The sequence below is a fragment of the Salvelinus sp. IW2-2015 genome, linkage group LG18 (assembly GCF_002910315.2).
Source record: "Salvelinus sp. IW2-2015 linkage group LG18, ASM291031v2, whole genome shotgun sequence".
NCBI lineage: Eukaryota > Metazoa > Chordata > Actinopteri > Salmoniformes > Salmonidae > Salvelinus > Salvelinus sp. IW2-2015.
The window spans coordinates 9,069,238-9,090,469 of NC_036858.1; the positions used below are offsets into that span (position 1 = coordinate 9,069,238).

General features: G+C 46.2%; 1 protein-coding gene across 36 annotated transcripts in view; it reads left to right on the top strand.

Moving 5' to 3' along the window:
• Positions 1-20,720, top strand: part of LOC111978135 (transcription factor 7-like 2) — a 135,839-nt gene extending 115,119 nt beyond the window's left edge. For 3 of the 36 annotated variants that reach the window (XM_024007976.2, XM_024007989.2, XM_024007996.2), the window contains 8 exons: positions 166-240; positions 5,313-5,450; positions 5,626-5,812; positions 6,312-6,419; positions 7,063-7,126; positions 7,878-7,928; positions 9,140-9,212; positions 12,862-13,881. In XM_024007976.2, coding sequence (XP_023863744.1) covers positions 166-240; positions 5,313-5,450; positions 5,626-5,812; positions 6,312-6,419; positions 7,063-7,126; positions 7,878-7,928; positions 9,140-9,212; positions 12,862-13,330 — 1,165 coding nt within the window. In that variant the 3' untranslated portion in view covers positions 13,331-13,881. Of the gene's footprint in view, positions 1-165; positions 241-5,312; positions 5,451-5,625; positions 5,813-6,311; positions 6,420-7,062; positions 7,127-7,877; positions 7,929-9,139; positions 9,213-9,737; positions 9,812-10,434; positions 10,497-12,861; positions 13,882-15,588; positions 15,663-16,298; positions 18,524-18,550; positions 18,562-18,621 lie in introns of those variants that run through there. The other 33 variants (XM_024007988.2, XM_024007993.2, XM_024008007.2 and 30 more) reach the window with 30 other exon arrangements.
• The last annotated feature ends 512 nt before the right edge of the window (positions 20,721-21,232 follow it).

The following is a 21,232-nucleotide window of genomic DNA, read 5'->3' on the forward strand; positions in this document are numbered from 1 at the left end:
AGTTTGCCTCTCCTTTGATCCGCACTCTGCAATCCCCTAGATTTTAGTCCTGATCAAATGAGAATAAAGAGGCCTGCGATCAGGGAGAGAGGGAGAGGGCTTTACCTCCTCTACTTCCATCAACCATGTTTCTTTACCTCCCTCTCTTCTTTGTCCTTCTCCTAGGCAAGGTCAACCTGTTTACCAGGGTTTTAGACACCCCTACCCGACTGCGCTCACTGTCAACGCATCCATGCAAAGGTGAGTTGAGCCTTGGGAGATAAACACACACACACACACACACACACACACAGGAGGAGGCTGTGACGCGGAGAGTGCACACTCCCGTCTCCACGCTCAAAAGGCCAATCCTCCAGTGTCCCCCACTATGTGTTGAAATATTGATTATATTTATCACTTTCTAATGAGGCCCCTGAAGAACATTTACCCTAGCTGCATGTCAGCCACATCTGTAATGGACGGGGCATGTCCTTGCTGCTAGTTTTTAAACAACCAGACACGTTGATATATAAATGTCTATACACTTAAAAGGAGAGAATGATGCATGCTGGGGCTTGACACTTGGTTAGTTCTTTGTTGGGCCCATTAGGGTCCAGCTCAAGGGGAGAGCTCTGGACACAAGTGAACGGGGGGGGGGGGGGGAGGGGGGCACAAATGTTTGTTGTTGTGTTATGCGTTTTGAACTGGGCCTGGTTCCCCCGGGGACTGTGCTATACTACTCTGCATTGTTGTTGCTGCGTTATGTGTTTTGAACTGGGCCTGGTTCTCCCAATACTCTGTATTGTATGGAATGTGGGAAGAGTTAACTGTGGATGACAAGTACCCCATGATTTGTGTGGCTGCTCTTTCCCCATGTCCCTCTCCCCCAGCCCAGAGCAGTATTCACAGGCATTTCAGTGCAGGCAGCTAGAGAGTTTGGAACTAGGAACCAGACCAAACTTCAGTTTCATTACAGGCTGATTGGAAAAGCAGCTCCTGAGGGTCGACTGTTCAAACCTCTGTGACGTTGATGGATAAGTGTGAGCGAGGGAGGAAAGGAGAGAGAGGGAGGCCTCGAATGGGGTATAGCAAGGTTAATGTTGTGAAATAGTACCTCACGCCCTTAGTGTTTTGACATTGAACACGTTTCGTGTGCACTCGGGTTCCTCATCTGTCGCTCGCTCTCTCACGCACACGCACATGCACACGGATCTTGAACGCTGCTTTTAATTAAAAGCAGAATAGCACATTCACACTGTTAAAAAAAAGAGGATATGTTAGCCAATAGCTCTTAGTTTGTCCTCTTTCTTGGTTAGCCTTACATTGAACATGTATATCTTCACATATATTACTCATTAATATACAACACTTACGCATTTAGGTTGATAGTTTCCATCATCACCTTGATCCAGACTCGCTCATGGCTTTAGCGACTGTTCACTGTAACACAGGCTGGTTATAGCAGTGTTATTATAAAGGCTCTCATTTATAATCGCAACCCATCTATTGGATCCCTCTTCTACTCCCAGCGACTCCCTTAAAGCAGACGTCGCCCCCCTCTCCCCAGCCCAGCCCTGGTTGCTCTGCTGTCCGGTGCAGTCAGGGTGTGTCTGGTTTCTGGTAGAGCCGGGCAGCCAGACTAACCGAGGTCTGGCAACGTCTAGTGGACCTGTGCTTTAAGTGACAGCTAATTCAGCTCTAATGACGGCCTCTACATTGTGATCATCTTATTTCCAGCGAGGCTAATTGAATCTGCTGGATGGGGGCTAGGGGGATTGGCTGCGGGGCTGGGGAGAGCTAATGCGTTCTGATGAGACCTAATTGAATTAGCATAGCTGAATAGGTGGAGGTCTCCGTCTCTGGAGAGAAGGGATTTAGCACGTCCTTGTTAAAACTGCAATGGGGGATTTGACAAAAAAATATGTCCATTTGAGTTGTCAAAGGCATAGATAAATGGTGCAGAGTTGAAAGGTTTGGATAATTGTGTATATGACAGGGTTTCCGAAGCAAAAAAATGTAAACAGAATTAGAGAATTGTGTCTTGGCTTTAAAAAGGCTGTCTTGCTTAAATATGCCTCAAGACATCCAGTAGTTATGAAGTCCAGTTCATGTCTAATAATCAAATCATATTTTATTGGTCACATACACATATTTATCAGATGTTATTGCGGGTGTAGCGAAATGCTTGTGTTCCTAGCTCCAACAGTGCAGTAATATTTTATTATTATTATTATTTATTTTTTTATATATTATTTTTACCCCTTTTTCTCCCCAATTTCGTGGTATCTATTTGGTAGTTACAGTCTTGTCTCATCGCTGCAACTCCCGTATGGACTCAGGAGAGGGGAAAGTCAAGAGTGGTGCGTCCTCTGAAACACAACCCAACCAAGCAGCACTACTTCTTTGATACAATGCCCACTTAACCCGGAAGCCAGCCGCACCAATGTGTTGGAGGAAACACCGTACACCTGGCGACCGTGTCAGCGTGCACTGCGTCCGGCCCGCCACAGGAGTCGCTAGTGCGCTATGGGACAAGGACATCCCTGCCGGCCAAACCCTCCCCGACCGAAAGGTTGCAAGATCGAATCCCCGAGCTGACAAGGTACAAATCTGTCGTTCTGCCCCTGAACAAGGCAGTTAACCCACTGTTCCTAGGCTGTCATTGAAAATAAGAATTTGTTCTTAACTGACTTGCCTAGTTAAATAAAGGTACAATTTAAAATAAAAAAATAACCCGGACGACGCTGGGCCAATTGTGCGTCGCCCCCATGGGTCTCCTGGTCGCGGTCGGCTGCGACAGAGCCTGGACTCGAACCCAGAATCTCTAGTGACACAGCTAGCACTGTGATGCAGTGCCGTAGACCACTGCGCCACTCGGGAGGCCCAGTGCAGTAATATTTAACATTTACATGAGGCCTGAGTGCTTGAGATGTCCTGATCCTGTATTTCACTGGGTAGACAGATCTTAACAAGAGACCAATCCCCTAGTGCCACGTACCGGCCCGATTAGGATGCAGAGGGCGAGTCTCACTTTCGTACATTGCACCCCCTCAATGAGCACCTTACACTCAGGACCTGTTAAAAACGATATTATCTGGAAGGAAAAATGCAAGCAGGAGAGCGCAGAGTCAGTGGACGGAGCAAATGAAAATACATTATTTGAATAATGGGGTTGGAGCCATACAGGTCCTTCATATCTGGCAGGCCTGTGTGTGACACATGGGAGGAAGTGTAGGCCTCTCGCCCCCTGCCCTTTGATATGTTCCTCCCTCACCCCTCTCTCTCTCTCCCTTCCTCACTCGCTACCTCTCAGACTTTTTCTGCGGAAGGGAAAGTGCGCCGGGCGAGTCATTATACATTAACCAGGCACGGGGATACCGCCTCGCATTGGCAATTAAATGGCCCTGGCTGACACTGGGCCTCCGTTACAGCCAATGACCCACCCCCATCCCTGTCTTTCAGATTGAGACGTAGGAGCCTGGGGGTTGGGGGCTCCCTCTCTCTATCTCTCTTTCCCTCTGTTGGCTAAATTGGGCCAAGGCGCTGTTCTGTGCTGATGAGGCTGGATGATGCCCCCGCACATCAAAGGGATGGCCGTCATGTTTAAACCATAACCTGGGCCGCGCGGTGGCAGCTGGAGGGAGGGAGGGAGGTTGGGAGGGAGGTTGGGAGGGAGGGAGTGGGGGGGTGAGGGGACAGGAAGGAGAAAAGTAGAGAAGGAAAAAAAAAATGAAAAAAAAATGCACAAAGAAAGGGAGAAGGAAGGAAAAAGAGAGAGTAGGGGAAATGCAGCAGCCTAATGATGGCTGATCTGCAACCACTGTCCCCTCAGCAGATGACATGGCACAAACACAAACGTGTCAATGATGAAGAGAGGAGAAGGGAGGAGAGAAGAGCAGTGGGAGCGAGAGAGAGAGAGAGAGGGAGAGAGAGAGAGAGAGAGAGAGAGAAGAGCAGCAGCGGGAGAGAGAGAGAAAACACACTCCCCAGAGATCGCCTGCAACAGAAACTAGTTGTTCCTGGCGACCTGATGCTCATCATTATATTCTGGCTCCAAGCCATGCAGCCAGACACAACCAGATAATGAGCCGTTAAAAAAGAAAAATAATAAATTATTCCTCCTTTTCCCCCCTCCTTCATCCTCCACTCTTTTTCTACGATTTGTGTACGGTCATGCGTAGCTGAGGCATATATATACTCTACACTCACATTCAAATAATCTTACATAGACATAATTACTCTGACTCACTCATCACACACACAATTGTGTTGCTCATTGCTCTGTGAAGTGAATCCATAGATGCGGGTTATTGCCGTCAATCAGTGTAGCTAATGATACTGGTGTTACGAAGATGTCGAGTAGGGGGATAAAGAATAACACCATTAGTAATCCAGATCTAACATGAGGCCCAATGGAATCTAGAATGAGCCCCAGTGGAATCTAGCATGAGGCCCAATGGAATCTAGCATGAGGCCCAGTGGAATCTAGCATGAGGCCCAGTGGAATCTAGAATGAGGCCCAATGGAATCTAGAATGAGGCCCAATGGAATCTAGCACGAGGCCCAATGGAATCTAGCATGATGCCCAAAGGAATCTAGCATGAGGCCCAATGGAATAGGCCTAGGCCTAACACAGAAAAAGGTGCCTTGCCCATGGTTAAAGCTAAGGCCTAGGAGCTGAAGATGTTTAAACATGACCTCAGTTTTGACATCAGCCTACACCACAGATTGGCATAAGACCCCACATACCTGTAGTTTGCCACATTGTAAAGGGGCCAAGACATCCTGGAACTTGTATTTGTCATCCACAGTGCAGAGAAGGGTGGCAGCACTAAACACTGACTTGCCATTGGAGGAAGTCACTATTTTGGCTCAGTTATAGAAGCATGAAGTGTCTGTATGGGACATTTTGGCAGAAAATTACTGTCTTGTCCTTCCATTTGAAACTCTTCCCACTTCAAAACAAAACAGCTCTCATTTTTAAAATGAATATTATGAAATATGACTTGTGATGTTTAGTGTGTGTGTGTACTGGGTAACTGCTTCTATGTGATCGTGAGATACAAATTCTGTGATACTGATGGACCGAATCCTTTCTTGATATACGCGTGCGAAACTCAAGCTTTTGTGTAAGTCATGCATTGAATCTCAATGACAGATTTGCACAGAAATCCAACTTTCCCGCTCGAACCTCAAGTTAGGATTCGGCCCTATACAGCACGGCAACATGTGCACGTCTGTACGAATGCTCGAGTGGGCATACTCTGTCTCTGTTTGTGTCTACATGTGTCCATCTTCCATTTCACACGTGTCCACTCTGACGATTTACACAGTTTTCTGTCCTCCAGGTTCCCTCACCACATGGTCCCCCCTCATCACAGTTTGCACCAGACCGGKATCCCCCACCCCGCCATCGTCACGCCCAACGTCAAGCAAGAGTCCTCCCACAGCGACATCGGCCTCAACAGCTCGTGAGTACACACATCTGCACACACACACACACACACACACACTCACCTCTGCTTATTTTGACCATTGTAAACTAAACGGCAGTAGAGGAAATCTTGCCACTGGTGTTGTTGTTCTAAATTCTACCATTACAATAAGCTGTTTAATACCAATTCTGGGTATTTGCCAACCATACAGTACTATACTGTACACACTCCACAGGAAACACCAGGACTCGAAAAAGGAGGACGAGAAGAAGAAGCAGCCCCACATCAAGAAGCCGCTGAACGCCTTTATGCTCTACATGAAGGAGATGAGGGCCAAGGTGGTGGCCGAGTGCACGTTGAAAGAGAGCGCCGCCATTAACCAGATACTGGGACGAAGGGTGAGAGAGAGAGAGAGAGAGAGACGGCACCGCTATAGACACAGACTCACTCATTTCACACATACAGCTTGGTAACTCCCTGTACAAGGGACTATGCATAGGGCAGGTAGCCTAGCGGTTAAGAGTGTTGGGCCAGTACACCAAAAGGTCGCTGGTTCGAATCCCTGAGCTGACTAAGTGAGAAATCTGTCGATGTGCTCTTGAGCAAGGCCCTTAACCATACTTGCTCCTGTAAGTCGCTCTGGATAAGAGCGTCTGCTAAATGAATTAAATGTCAAATGAAAATATCCACCCCACACCCTGTATGGTTTAGTTGACTATAGGCCTGCTACTGGGTCTGGTAGACAAGGGAAACATGTCTTAGTTTGTCTCTACGTCTCACTGCTCTTGACTGAACACTGTCTTCTTCTACTGTTGACACTTTTTGCACTCTTCTCTTTCTATTATGTCCTTCCCCCTGTCTTCCTCCCCCTCTCTCTTCCCACGTGTCTYTCTGTAGTGGCACGCCCTAACACGAGAGGAGCAGGCGAAATACTACGAGCTGGCCAGGAAAGAGCGACAGCTTCACATGCAGCTCTACCCCGGCTGGTCTGCACGAGATAACTATGTAAGTTTTTAAGTTTTCAACACGTACCTCCTGTACTTCTCCTCTCCACAAGGACGTGTGTCTGGGATGAGTGCTCTTACTGTTCTGTCTGAGCTGAGAGCTCACCTCACTAGCAATGCCTGTTGACTGCTTCCCTAGACACCTTAGCCAATGGAATCTACAATATACTTTACAGTAGATTTGCTGGGCTATATAAAACAGGGTCTAAAGTCCCTGGAATTCTGATGCTGATAGGCAGTTTCTCTCCCAGCGTTTGCTGTGCGTCCAGCAGTTCAGGGGTCATCGTAAACCCCTGCAAAGGTCAGGTTGGCCAGTGAAACTTTGACTCCTCTCAGCCTGCACAAAGCATTCTGCAAATCTGASTCCCTCGCTAGAAACCAACAAAGCCTCTACGATGGTCACTAAACGAGAGGAAAATAAGTCAAAAGATTACAACAAAAGAACAAGAGAGAGAAAAAAATACAGAAAGGGAGAAGGCGAAATTCTGCAATGTCTTGCAGTGGCAGTTAAAACCGGCGGGCAGAGAAAGAGTGAGAGAATGAATGAATAAATAAACAAACAGAAAGATGGGCCCGTTTTCATTTCACGTGTCAGGTCTTCTGCAATATAATAACTAAGGTTCCTGTCTATTTCTCTTGTTTTGGCGGCTAACCAACAGGGCAAGAAGAAGAAGAGGAAACGGGATAAGCAGCCAGGAGAGGGCAATGGTAAGTGAGCGGCAGTTCTCTCTCCTATTAGGYGACCCTTCATGTGTTCAGGACTGTGTGACATCTTACAAGATAATAGTCTCACCCGTTTTTCCCCCCTCTACTGCTTTTAATTTTAATTTTGTGTTGTTGTGCTCGTTTTTTACTACTACATAGTTATGCTACACGTAATGCAATATTTAAATGGTAGACTTGCTTGTTACCCCCATCTTCCATTCCCCACCTCCTCCCATAGCCTTCCCCAGCTAATAACGTTGAATATGCATGACCCCCRCCCTRCCCCAGGCCCCCCCCCCACACACACACTTTGCCCCCCAGCATCTATGAAACGTTGATATGTGTGTTTTGAGAATGTGAAATTGAAGTGTTACGATAGTCATTAACATGAACTTTGCCAGTGTTGTGTGTCTGTGTGTCATAATGCCTGTGCCCTGCAGATAGACTGTGCTTGATGCCTGTGCCCTGCAGATAGACTGTGCTTGTGTGTCTGTAACCTGGGCCGCCCCCTGCTTGTTTTCATGCATGCTTTTTAGTCACCCCAAAAAAGAGGGGAAATAATCACCCACTTCTTAAAATTAAGGAGGTTTACTAATTCTATTTGCTTCTTCATTTTATATTCTTATTATTCACATTCTTCTGATATTCCATATTGTGAGTTGAGAAGGAGAAATGCGGAATATGAAAGTGTATTTTACGCTCGTTTACGTGACGATCCCCTCTTGAAGGCTTCTCCATCTGTTCTTTTTTTCAGAACACAGAGAATATTTTCCAAACCCTTGCCTTTCACTCCCTCCGATTACAGGTGCTAATGTCATTTTGAGTCTTAACTTACTCACTTGTTTTTTTTCTCTCTTTTTAGTTTATTATGTATTTATCTATGCATGTGAAATATATTATATTTAAAGTACATTTTACTAAGCTAAATGCAATATTTTGAAGGATGTTATATGCTTTGGTTGCTGCTTTCTTTCTTAAAATGTTTCTTATGTTTATTTATTTGACCATTTTATTTATACTAGCAAAAGTACGTTTTATTTTATATACTTACATAGTTATTAATGACGCTTCTGTGTTTAAGACATTTATTCTAGAACAATCTTCCCCATTTGGCCAAATCAATATGTTGTATATATTTCTAGTGGTGGCTGTTAAGTTAAAGTCATCTTAATGTTGAGTATGACCCAGAGATTTTACGTCAGTCAGGGTAAACCTCCTTAATCTATTTGCTTCAGTAGCTGTGCTTGTGCCTTTTCCCTGGGCCAGAATGAGTTGAGCCTATTCCCCTTCTACGCGGTCTCTGCTCAAACTAAGGCCTGGATTCACTCACCATAGAATTCCTCCTTTGGCCCAGCTGTCACTTTGCTCTACATTTAGATTATTAAGCCACTATGGTAGAAAACCGTGTGTCAGGTGTTTGAATTCAGGTCTAAGTACAGTAGTAGTGCCCTTGCTGCATTCAGTAGGGTTTAACCCTTTAATGCTTTCCCTGGCTGAGACTAACCCAAACCTCCACTTAGTGTAACAGTCTGATACTGCTGCCTCTTCCTACCTACCACCTCTAGCCTCTCCTTCTCAAATATGGCGATAAAAAGTATAACTATGAATGGCACTTAGCAGAAATGTAATCAAGTCTGCATTATTTTCCTCGTCATATTCTGCTCCTTTAACAAATACGTATGGTCTTTTTATTGGCTTTAGCCTTCTATTAAAGTGGAAATGACTATCCTTTCGTTCCACTTAATCTTTGCACATTTATGCACTTGTTCGCTTTTTGCTTGCGGTTTGATTACTAATGTCTGAAAGACTAACTGTGTCTTCTGACAGTCCTTTCTGTAAAGACATACTGCATCTTTTTAATTAAGGGGGAAATTAGCTAGATATGCCGCGATTACGAAACTCACAGACTCACTGGTTTCCGTTTTTTTCTCCTTTATTTTCCTCCTCTTTCTCTTCCCCCCCCTTTTGGTTATTCTTCCTCCTGTCTGCTGGCTTCCCTCCCTGTTGTGGCATCAGACCTGAGCGCTCCTAAGAAGTGTCGAGCGCGCTTTGGGCTCGATCAGCAGAATAACTGGTGTGGCCCGTGCAGGTGTGTATGGTGTGTGCTGGCGTGAACGCCGGGGGCCAGGTGACGGCTGCTGTCTGAGCTGGGACTTCCTCCTTCCCTCCCCGACTCCCTCTCTCCTTCCTTCGCCAGGCTTTCGCCACCTCCCAATTCTTCCTCCAACCCAGCCCTGCCAGTTTGGCCTGCCTCTATCCACTAGTTTTATTGGTGTTTGGGAACAGGGTTAACAGGGTATGCGTCAATGTGTGTGCGTGTGTTTGTCTGAGTGGTGTTTGTATATAACTCTAGATTCTCAACATATAGATGTGGGGTTGGGCGGGTCCAATAGGGGGTATTCTCTTTAGGAATTAGCCACAGTGAGGGGCAGGACTCATCAGATGGTAGACTGGGTCTGAGAGGAGTTGGAGATGTGATGGCCTGTTCTGTGTGGAGGAAGTCCCAGTGTTGACAGCCCAAACCTAAGCCCTGCCTACATGTGTTGTCTGTCCAATGACGTGTCCATTTTCTGTGTTTTTGTATTGTTTGTGTGTCTACCTCTTTGGCTAACAGATGCAAATACCCCAAAGAAGTGTCGTGCCTTGTTCGGGCTTGACCAGCTGAGTTTATGGTGCAAACCATGCAGGTATACCCCTGTAGTATCTATGGGAGGACAACCGTATAGACAACCACTTCCTTCTCTTACGTCTTCTCAAGACATCCCTCGAAAATATATGTATTATGTTTTCTTCAATGTATTAATTGATGGCCTTCTTTTATCTGATTCTTTTCCTGATTGTGGAATTTCTTGCTGTAGCTTCTCTAAGCAAGTCATGTTACTTATTTTCTTTGAAAACTAGAAGCCCAGTGGCAGAAAATGGATTTACTAGCATTGTTATTTGTACACTACCTCGGCGATAACAATAACATTGTAAAGTAAGGTCCCAGTTGCAACATTGTAAACAATCAAATTTAGGAGACCTTTGGGTATTTTTGTTGTAATGTAATTTTTTAAAAGACATTTATGGTTTCTGATACCATTCTTGTGCCAAGTTGAAAGGTTGAAATCCATTTTCTATCCAGGCTGTATGTAAGTGCCTGACATCCTAACTGTCTTAAGTGTCTGTCTGAATTGGCCCTCTTGATAACCTTGTCATGCTAAGACTTGGCCCTGCTTCTCAGAGGGCACCAGAGTGACTTTCTTCTATGCCCTCTTCCTCCTCCTCCTCTTCTTCTTCCTCCAAACTCCTCTCTGATAACCCGTACTTAGTCCCTACATGTTGTCTTTCTGTTCTGACACAAGCAGTCTTTGAATTGGGAATATTTTCATGGTAGGTATTTGTTTCTGCTAAGTAATACCCCTCTCTGTGTCTGGCTTGCACTGTATCCCCACCTCTACCCTGACCATTGTATCATGCCGTTTGGTACTGTGTATCACTGGTCAACCCAAGGCATGTGACCTATCAACGCATTTCATTTTTCTTATTTTGTTTTCAATATTGATCTGGAGTTATTACTCCAGAAAGATTTCTGCCATTTTGTCATTGCCTCAAAGAAAACAGGATATTGAGTGATCTTACCGAGTCACTTTTCCCCTCACATTTTATGAGCGGTTATAAACATTGAATTCATATGGCATTCAATTGAAGTCAACATCCAATTAAAGTAATCCACAAAGCCGTTCATACAGCTGAACTCTTTTAGAAATGCTCCACACTCATTTTCAACAGTAACAAGTACTTTCACTGTAGCTTTTAATGAAGGCGTACACAGTTGATCACATTGAGAAAGGGATGATATTCTCACAGTATTTCCTGATCTAGTCCATGAACGCAACGGGTAAATGATGAGCGAGGCAGCGACGGGGTGCCAGAGGGCCAGGCTTGGGAATAGCCAGGGATAATTCCTGCTTCGTTTAAGGAGCCGAGAGGTTAACAGACCTCACTGGGATCCATTTCCTGAAAGATGCATCTGGCGTAATTCCCCTGGAGACGGAGAAATCAATATGTTACACAGGCACATACTATCAATCGATATGTCTGTTAAAAAATGGATATTAGCTCATTTGTAGCGGTTTGACAGGCAGTTATCAGTTTAGCCTTGACAGAGGAAGAGACACAGCCTAGCACTGGCAGAATAATAGCATTTTACGATGGTAGCTAACAGTCAATACCACACAATACTCATACAGGGTCTTTGACAGCCAAGCAGACAACTCAACCCCAACTCCCTTTCCTTGCTTTTCAGTTGACATTTCCCTGTGGTTTACTCTTTCTTGTGTGTCCATGTTGTGTGCCTGTCCTCTTTGTGTAATTGTTCAGTCACAGAAGTGCTTGCGTTTTTTGTTCAGCATGCTATCAATGTAAGGTATATGTGGCTGTCCAAATGTCTGCTTTTCTTTCCCCATTCTCCCTTTCTCTTCATTCCTCTGTTTTATCAGTTCTCACTGATCGATCTCCCTCTCTTTTTTTCCATCTCTTTCTCTCTCACACACTGTTTGTACAGGCAGGGTATGACTTGATTGAACAATAGAACAGAGATGCTGACATTTCTCAAAGGCTAGCATCATTTCTTTCAGTCACTTCTGCCCTTCTCTTTCTCTCCCTCCACACCTACGAATTATGTTATTTCTCCTTGCTCATTGTCCCTGTGAGCTAGCAACACAGTCTGAACCACAGTGTATTTGCCCTTCAGGCAAGCACAGTCCTTGTGATAAGGAGTTGTTGTAGAGGTCAGGGTAAGACGAGGTGGGCAGAGGCTCCCCCTCCCTCCCTCCCTTCCTCCAACCCCAATTGAACATAGCACACACACACATACACATGCTGCAGGCACGCCAGACAGGGGAGGGTCCAAACCCGAGCAGAAATGCAAACATGACGCCGTTACCCTTCATACTCACACATATGTCTTAGGGGCAGGTGCAGCGTAGTGTGGATCCCCCCTGAACTCCAAACGCTCCCCTCTAAGGAAAGGAGAGAGAGAAAGAGAGGTCAGGATAGTGGAGGGAAGGGAGGTGAGAGGGAGGACTAGTATTTCAGAAGAGCAGGGTGATCCCTGGCGGTAGCTCTTCACCAGGACAAGCTCTTTGTTTCAGTCAAGATCAGAAGTCTGTGAGGAAACGTTTGAGAAAAAAGAAGAAACCCGCACACTGCTCTTGATAGTATCACTGCTCTTTAATAAGCTTTACCTATCGGCCTTAAGGCGTTCGTCAGAGCTTTTGTAAGATTAAAATACTTTTTAAAATAGAAGAAAGAAAAGGGAGCTGTTATAGATTTGCCATGAAAACCATTCTTCATCCTTCTTTATTCTTCATACATTTCTCATCCATCATTTTCATCATCCTGCTGCCTCTCCTATTTCATTATCCTGTCTGTCTGTTTGGTGTACTGTGTTGTACTGTATATGTCCTGGGAATCTGAGAAGGCCACTTGTAGCCTTAATCCTCAGCCAGGCTGTAGTGGTGGCAACCACTTAAATGCACCAGAAAACAACAATCATTTAAGGACCAGAAATAGGTTTTAGATTGAATCTTTAAGACACTGATGGTATGCATTATGCAAATTAAACAAGATGGTGCATTTAAGTTGACTGCTAAGGCTCAGCTATTGCCCAGCAGATCAGCTATTGCCCAGCTGATATTGCTGTCAGTTCTGGTATGTCATGCTAAAAAGCGTCTTTCTCTGTCCCCCATCTCCAGGAGGAAAAAAAAGTGCATTCGCTACATCCAAGGTGAAGGCAGCTGTGCCAGTCCTCCCTCTTCGGACGGCAGCTTACTAGACTCCCCCCCATCCTCCCCCTCCTCGGTGGCCCCCTCCCCCTCCTCGAAAGAGTCCAAACCTCAGACTGAACAAATGCAACCTCTCTCACTGACAATGAAACCGGCCCACCAGCCTCTCCACTACCCGCACCGGCACCTCCTGGCTGGGCATCCTCCTCCGCCATCTTTGGTTCTGCTGGAAAACTCTGCTGCTGCAGCGGGTAAAATGCCTGGCGCAGCCCACAACGGAGCCCATGACCACGGCAATGTCTCGTCCTCGCGGCAACCGGGCTCCTCAGGCGCCTCCCTGGCCAGGCCCTCGGCAGCATCGCTGTGTCATTCCCACTCGCTACACCCCAACTCCACGGCCCCTCAGCCTCTGTCGCTCGTGACCAAGTCTATAGAGTAGCCTCCCTCCTTATTCACTCCTGTCCTTCCTTCCTATTTTTCTAGCTCTGCACACCTCTATTCGGGCCCTCTTTCTTTTCTATCTTTTTGTCTATTTCTGTGCCATAAGGCTTTGAAAATTAATTATTGTTTTATCAAAGTTCATTGGTCAATATTTGACCCATCATTATCAAAAAAATATATATAATTATTATAATGAATGAATAATACAAAGAGCTGTAGAGTATAGCTTTGGGAATCTGCCAACATTTTCTTAACTTTTTTTTTTTATTATTTTTTATTTTGTAGTGTTAAACAGTGCAACAGAAAATGTTTATGTAGTTCCACTTAAACATGTTTAAATGACAGATATAAAAATGTAGGTTAGATGATTATTCAATGAGCCCTTTTCTTGAAAGAGTTGGTTCTCCTTCATTATTTGTATTAAATACGAGCTTGCGAACCAATCATTTGACACCCGTACAAACCCTGGAGGGCATGAGGATCGTGGAGACACCTCTCTTACTGAGGAACAACTTTAATTGTGATGTTACTTGTTCTTCTTTAAATGTACAGAAGGCACGCACAGCCTTGTGATAAGAGTTGTTGTTGTTGATTGTCGGGTGAAACGGTGGGCAGAGGCTTCCCCCCTCTGTCCATCCTTGCCTCCCTGCACCCCATATGAGACATAGCATGTGCACAGCCACCCCCCCCCCGCGCCTTTGAGTGATAGTCAGCTGCATTGCAGATGTGGCCGTTCCACGAGCGAGATGAGGTTGGCCTGCAGGCGTGCCAGACAGGGAGAGTCCTGGACCTTGAGCAGAAATGCAACCATATGCGTGACCCTCGATACACACATGTCTTAGGGCAGGTGGCAGCGTAGTGGCGGATCCCCCTAACCTCTTACCTCAGATCTGTAATCTCCGCCCCTAAGGGGGAGACAGAGGAGAGGACAGAGAGAGAAGTAAGGAATAGTTGGAGGAAAGAGAGAGATTCAGGATAGTGAAGAGGAGAGAGAGAGAGAAGTCAGGTTAATGAAGGAAGTAGAGGAGGAGAGAGAGAGAGAGAGAAGTCAGGATAATGAAGGGAAGTGAGGAGGGAGGAGAGAGAGAGAGAAGTCAAGCGATTAGGGCGGAGAAGAGAAAGTCAGAATAGTGGAGAGAGCAGGAGGAGAGAAGTCAGGATGTGAGGGACAGGAGGAGATAGGAGAAAGTCAGGATAGTGAGTAGAGAGAGAAGTCAGGATAGTGGAGGAGAGGGAGGAGAGAGAGAGAATGAGGAAAGGAGGAGAGGAGAGAAGACAGTCAGGATCGTGGAGGAGAGGGGAGAAGAGAGAGAGAGAAGTCCAGAGAGTGGAGGAGAGAAAGAGAGAAGTCAGGATAGTAGAGAGGAGGGAGGGGAGAGAGAGAAGTCACGATATGGAGGAGAGGGAGGAGTGAGAGAGAGAAGTCAGGATAGTGGAGGGAAGAGAGGAGAGAGAAGTCAGGATAGGGAGGAAAAGGAGGAGGGAGGGGAGAGAGAAGTCAGGATAGTGGAGGGAAGTGAGGGGAGGGGAGAGAGAGAAGTCAGGATAGTGGAGGGAAGAAGGGAGGAAGAGCGAAGAAGTCAGGATATGGAGGGAAAGAGAGAGAGAGAAGTCAGAGATAGTGGAGGGAAGAGACGGAGGAGGGGGGAGAAGAAAGTCAGGATAGTGGGAGGAAGAGAAGGGAGGGGAGAGAGAGAAGTTCAGGATAGTGGAGAAGAGAGAGAGAGGGGCGAGAGAGAGAGTCAGAAAGTGGAGGGAAGAGAGAGGGAGCGGAGAGAGAAGTCAGGATAGTGGAGGGAAGAGAGAGGGAGGAGAGGAGAGAAATCAGATAGTGGAGGGAAGAGAGGAGAGGGGAGAGAGAGAGGGATGGATGACTAGTATCACCTCAGAAGAGCAGTTGATCCTGGAAGTAGCTCTTCGCCACCACGCCAGCTCTTTGGTTGAGTAAAGATCAGAACTCTGTTGGAGGAAACGTTTAAAAAGATCAGGCGTGGGGTGAGTGGTGTTTGTCTGTACCCAAGTCTAGATTGCAGCATATAGATGTGGGGTTGGGTGGGTCCTATAGGGCATATTCTCATAATGAGGGGCAGGACTCATCAGACTGGGTCTGAGAGGAGTTGGAGACGCGATGGCCTGGTCTGTGTGGAGGAGGTCCCAGTGTTGGCAGCCCAAACCTAAGCCTTGGCTATATGTTGTCTGTCCAATGACGTGTCCATTTTCTGTTTTTTTTTTGTATCGTTTGTGTGTGGCTAACAGATGCAAATGCCCCAAAGAAGTGTCGTGCCTTGTTCGGGCTTGACCAGCTGAGTTTATGGTGCAAACCATGCAGGTATACCCCTGTAGTATCTACGGGAGGACAACCGTAATGACAATCACTTCCTTCTCTTACGTCTTCTCAAGGCGTCCGTCTAAAACAGATGTGTCTAATGTTTCCTTCAATGTGTTAATTGATGACGCCAACGTTCTATCTTTTCCTGATTGGGGTATTTTCTGCTAGAACTTCTCCTAGCGGGTCATTTCACTTATTTTCTTTGAAAACTAGAAGCCCAGTCGCAGAAAATGGATTTACTAGCATCATTTGTACTCTACCTCAGCAATTATAACATTGTCAGGGAAGATCCTGGTTGCAACATTGTACACAATCAAATTTAGGAGAACCTTGGGCCTTTTTGTTGTAATGTAATTTTTAAAAGGAATACATTAATGGTTTATGATACTATTCTTCTGGCAAGTTGAAAGGTTGAAATCCATTTTCTATCCAGGCTGTATGTAAGTGCCTGACATCCTAACTGTTTTAAGTGTCTGTCTGAATTGGCCTTCTTGATAACCTTGTCGTGCTAAGGTTTACCCTGCTTCTCAGAGGGCACCAGAGTGACTTTCTTCTATGCCCTCTTCCTCCTCCTCCTCCTCCACCTCCTCCTCCTCTTCTTCTTCCTCCAAACTCCTCTCTAATAACCCTTAATTAGTCCCTACCTGTTGTCTTTCTGTTCTGACACAAGCAGTCTTTGAATTGGGAATATTTTCATGGTAGGTATCTGTTTCTGTTAAGTAATACCCTTCTCCGTGTCTGGCTTGCACTGTGTCCCCACCTCTACCCTGACCATTGTGACGCTCCGTTTGACACTCTGCATCACCATGGTCAACCCAGGGCATGCGACCTATCAATACATTTCATTTTTCTCCTTTTTGTTTTCAATATTGATCTGTAGTTATTAGTACAGAAAGTCTTATCTGGCATTTTGTCATTGCCTCAAAGAAAACCGGTCATACGATATTGAGTTATCTTACCAAGTCACTTTTCATGTCCAATTCTAAAGGTTGATTTCATATGGTGTCCAGTTGAAGTCAACATCCAATTCAAGTCATCCACAAGGCCCGCCCGAACTCAATTAGCAACGCTCCGCACTCAGTTTCTACTGCCGTGCGGTTCCAGATTGAAAATAAGACGTAGAACAGTGGATCACATTGATATCGGGATGACATACTCGCTGTATTTCCTGATCTAGTCTATGAACGTAACGGGTGGATGACGAGTAGAGCAGCAGCGGGGTGTCAGAGGGCCGGGGCTTGGAAACAGCCAGGGATAAATCCTGCTTCGTTTAAGGAGCCGAGAGGTTAACACACCCCATCGGGCTCCATTTCCTGAAAGATGCATCTGGCGTAATTCCCCTGGAGACAGGGAAATCAATATGTTACACAGGCACATACTATCAATCGATATGTCTGGTAAAAAAAAAAAAATGATATTAGCTCATTTGTAGCGGTTTGACAGGCAGTTATCACTTCAGAGGAAGAGATACAGGCTGGCCCTGGCAGAGGAACAGATACAGGCTGGCACTGGCAGAGGAACAGATACAGGCTGGCACTGGCAGAGGAACAGATACAGGCTGGCACTGGCAGAGGAACAGATACAGGCTGGCCCTGGCAGTAATAATAGTACCACACAATACTCATACAGGGTCTTTGACAGCCAAGCAGACATCTCAACTCCCTTTCCCTTGCTTTTCAGTTGACATTTCCCTGTGTTTTTACTCTTTCTTGTGGGTCATTGTTGTGTGCTTGTTCTCTTTGTGTAATTGTTCAATCTCACAAGTGCATGCCTTTTTGTCCAGCATGCCATCAGTGTAAGGTATGTGTGGTTGTCCAAATATATATTTTTCTTCCCCGCTCTCCCTTTCTCTTCATTCCTCTCTTATCAGTTCTCACTGATCGATCCCCCCCCCTCTTTTTCCCCATCTCATTCTCTCTCTCACAGTATTTGTGTGAACCCTTTACCTGAAGGAGTACAGGCAGGGTATGACTTGACAAACAGGCCTTACCCTTGATTGAACGATAGAACAGAGAAAGCTAGCTGAACCAAAGCATAGTTTCTATCACTCAATTCTGCCCGCCTCCCTCCCTCTCCACCTCCCAATTCTGTTCTTTCTCCTTCTTGCTCATTGTCCCTGTGAGCTAGCAACACAGTCTGAACCACAGTGTATTTGCCCTCGAGGCACGCACAGACCTTGTGATAAGGAGTTGTTGTTGTTGATGTCAGGGTGAAACGAGGTGGGCAGAGGCTCCCCCCTCTGTCCATCCTTGCCTCCCTGCACCCCATATGAACATAGCATGTGCACAGCCACCCCCCCCCCCCGCCTCTTGAGTGATAGCTCAGTGCAGTTGCATTGTGGGCCGTTCCACAGAGCGAGATGGGTTGGCTGCAGGCGTGCCAGACAGGGGAGAGTCCTGACCTGAGCAGAAATGCAACCATTATAGCGTGACCCTCATACACACATGTCTTAGGGGCAGGTGCAGCGTAGTGGGGATCCCCCTAACCTCTTACCTCAGCATCTGAACTCTCCCCCCTAAGGGGGAGACAGAGGAGAGACAGAGAGAGAAGTAAGGATAGTGGAGGAAAGAGAGAGAATTCAGGATAGTGAAAGAGAGAGAGAGAGAGAGAGAAGTCAGGATAATGAAGGGAAGTAAGGAGGAGAGAGAGAGAGAGAGAGAAGTCAGGATAATGAAGGGAAGTGAGGAGGGAGGAGAGAGAGAGAGAAGTAGGATAGTGGCGGAGAGAGAGAAGTCAGAATAGTGGAGGAGAGGGAGGAGAGAAGTCAGGATAGTGGAGGACAGGGAGGAGATAGGAGAAGTCAGGATAGTGGAGGAGAGAGAGAAGTCAGGATAGTGGAGGAGAGGGAGGAGAGAGAGAGAAGTCAGATAGTGGGAGAGAGGGAGAGAGAGAAGTCAGGATCTGGAGGAGAGGGAGGAAAGAGAGAGAGAGAAGTCAGGAGAGGGAGGAGAGAAAGAGAGAAGTCAGGATAGTGGAGGAGGGAGGGGAGAGAGAGAAGTCAGGATAATGGAGGAGAGGGAGGAGTGAGAGAGAGAAGTCAGGATAGTGGAGGGAGAGAGAGAGAGAAGTCAGGATAGTGGAGGAAAGAGAGGAGGGAGGGGAGAGAGAGAAGTCAGGATAGTGGAGGGAAGTGAGGAGGGAGGGGAGAGAGAGAAGTCAGGAAGTGGAGGGAAGAGAGGAGGGAGGGAAGAGCGAGAAGTCAGGATAGTGGAGGGAAGAGAGAGAGAGAAGAGTCAGGATAGTGGAGGGAAGAGAGGGGGAGGGGAGAGAGAGAAGTCAGGATAGTGGAGGAAGAAGAGAAGGGAGGGGAGAGAGAGAAGTCAGGATAGTGGAGGAAAAGCGAGGAGGGAGGGGAGAGAGAGAAGTCAGGATAGTGGAGGGAAGAGAGGAGGGAGGGGAGAGAGAGAAATCAGGATAGTGGAGGGAAGAGAGGAGGGAGGGGAGAGAGAGGGATGGATGGACTAGTATCTCAGAAGAGCAGGTTGATCCTGGAAGTAGCTCTTCACCACGGCCAGCTCTTTGGTTGAGTAAAGATCAGAACTCTGTGAGGAAACGTTTAAAAGATCAGGGAAAATAGCAACAAAAAGGGGAGTTGTTTTGAGATTCGCCATTAAAACCATTCTTCATTCTTCTTTATTTTTCATCCATTTCTCATCCATCATTTTCATCCTCCTGCTGCCTCTCCTCGTTCATCATCCTGTCTGTCTGTTTGGTGTACTGTGTGTATGTCCTGGGAATCTGAGCAGGCCACATGAAGCCTTGATCCTCAGCCAGGCTGTAGTGTTGGCAACCACTTAAATGCACCAGAAAAGAACAATAATGTAACGCATAGAAATAGGTTTTTAGATGTTATCTTTAAGACATTGATGGTATGCATAATGCCAGTGAAACAAGATGGTGCATTTATGTTGACTGCTAAGGCTCGGCTATTGCCCAGCAGATTGTTGTCAGTTCTGGGATGTCCTGCTAAACAAAACCCGTCTTTCTCTGTCCCCCATCTCCAGGAGGAAAAAAAAGTGCATTCGCTACATCCAAGGTGAAGGTAGCTGTGCCAGTCCTCCCTCTTCGGACGGCAGCTTACTAGACTCCCCCCCATCCTCCCCCTCCTCGGTGGCCCCCTCCCCCTCCCCCTCCTCGAAAGAGTCCAGACCTCAGACTGAACAAATGCAACCTCTCTCACTGACTATGAAACCGGCCCACCAGCCTCTCCACTACCCGCACCGGCACCTCCTGGCTGGGCATCCTCCTCCGCCATCTTTGGTTCTGCTGGAAAACTCTGCTGCTGCAGCGGGCAAAACGCCTGGCGCAGCCCACAACGGAGCGCACGGCGACGTCTCGTCCTCGCGGCAGCCGGGCTCCTCGGGCGCCGCCCTGGCCAGGCCCTTGGCAGCATCGCTGTGTCATTCCCACTCGCTACACCCCAACTCCACGGCCCCTCAGCCTCTGTCGCTCGTTACCAAGTCTATAGAGTAGATCCCTCCTTATTCGCTCCTTCCTTCCTTCCCCTTTTTCTAGCTCAGCACCCTTCATTCTTTTCTCTTTGTTTCGTTCAATCTTTTTCTTCTGTTTCTGTGCCATAAGGCTTTGAAAATGTGTTACTGTTTTATCAAAGTTCATTGGTCAATATTTGACCCATCATTATCGGAAAAATATAAATATTATAATGAAATAATAATCCAATGAGCTGTAGAGTATGGCTTTGTGAATCTGCCAAAATTCTTCTGAACTTCTGTTCTTCTCTTTATTTTGTAGTGTTAAAATGAAAATTGTTATTTAGTTCCACTTAAACGTGTTTCAATGACAGATATAAAAAATTGTAGATTAGATGACTATTCAATGACCCCTTTTCTTGAAAGTGTTGGTTCTCCTTCATTATTTGTATTAAATACGAGCTWGCGAACCAATCATTGGAGGGTATGAGGATCGTGGAGACACCTCTCTTACTGAGGAACAACTTTAATTGTGATGTTACTTGTTCTTCTTTAAATGTACAGAACTATTTGGTGGGTGGGTTGGGGGGGACGGGGTTCATGTGTTAATGTGCATCGTTCCATTGCGTTGTCTTTTTTATTTTTTNGCATCGTTCCATTGCGTTGTCTTTTTTATTTTTTTGGGTTTACCTTTTGGGGGTGGAGTCAGGTGGGGTGGTTGGACTTGGAGGGGAGACAGGGGGAGGGCTATTGGGGTGGGTGGGGGGGTTGCGGTATTCAATACAAAATGTCACAACGCTAGGACCAGTAGTATTTATTGCTTTAGAGATTGCTTGTTGTATCTTGTATGTTGTCCATTTTAAAATCTGTTCTTTTTCTTAATACATTGTATAAATATTTTTTTCTTAACGTAAGCAACTATATAAAAACTTCATTTTTTCTTCACTGAAAACCTGGATTCCACCCAATGTACTGTGTAGATTTCACACACAGAGGTATGCACAACTTCATTACAAGAAATGCGTCTATAAGCCATTTTACAAAAGAAGAAAATAAACTTGAAACAACAAGGGACAGTGGGTACCGTGTCTTCAGTAGTTTGGGGAAGTGTCTAAAGCCCTTCTTTTTTATTGCACAGTCC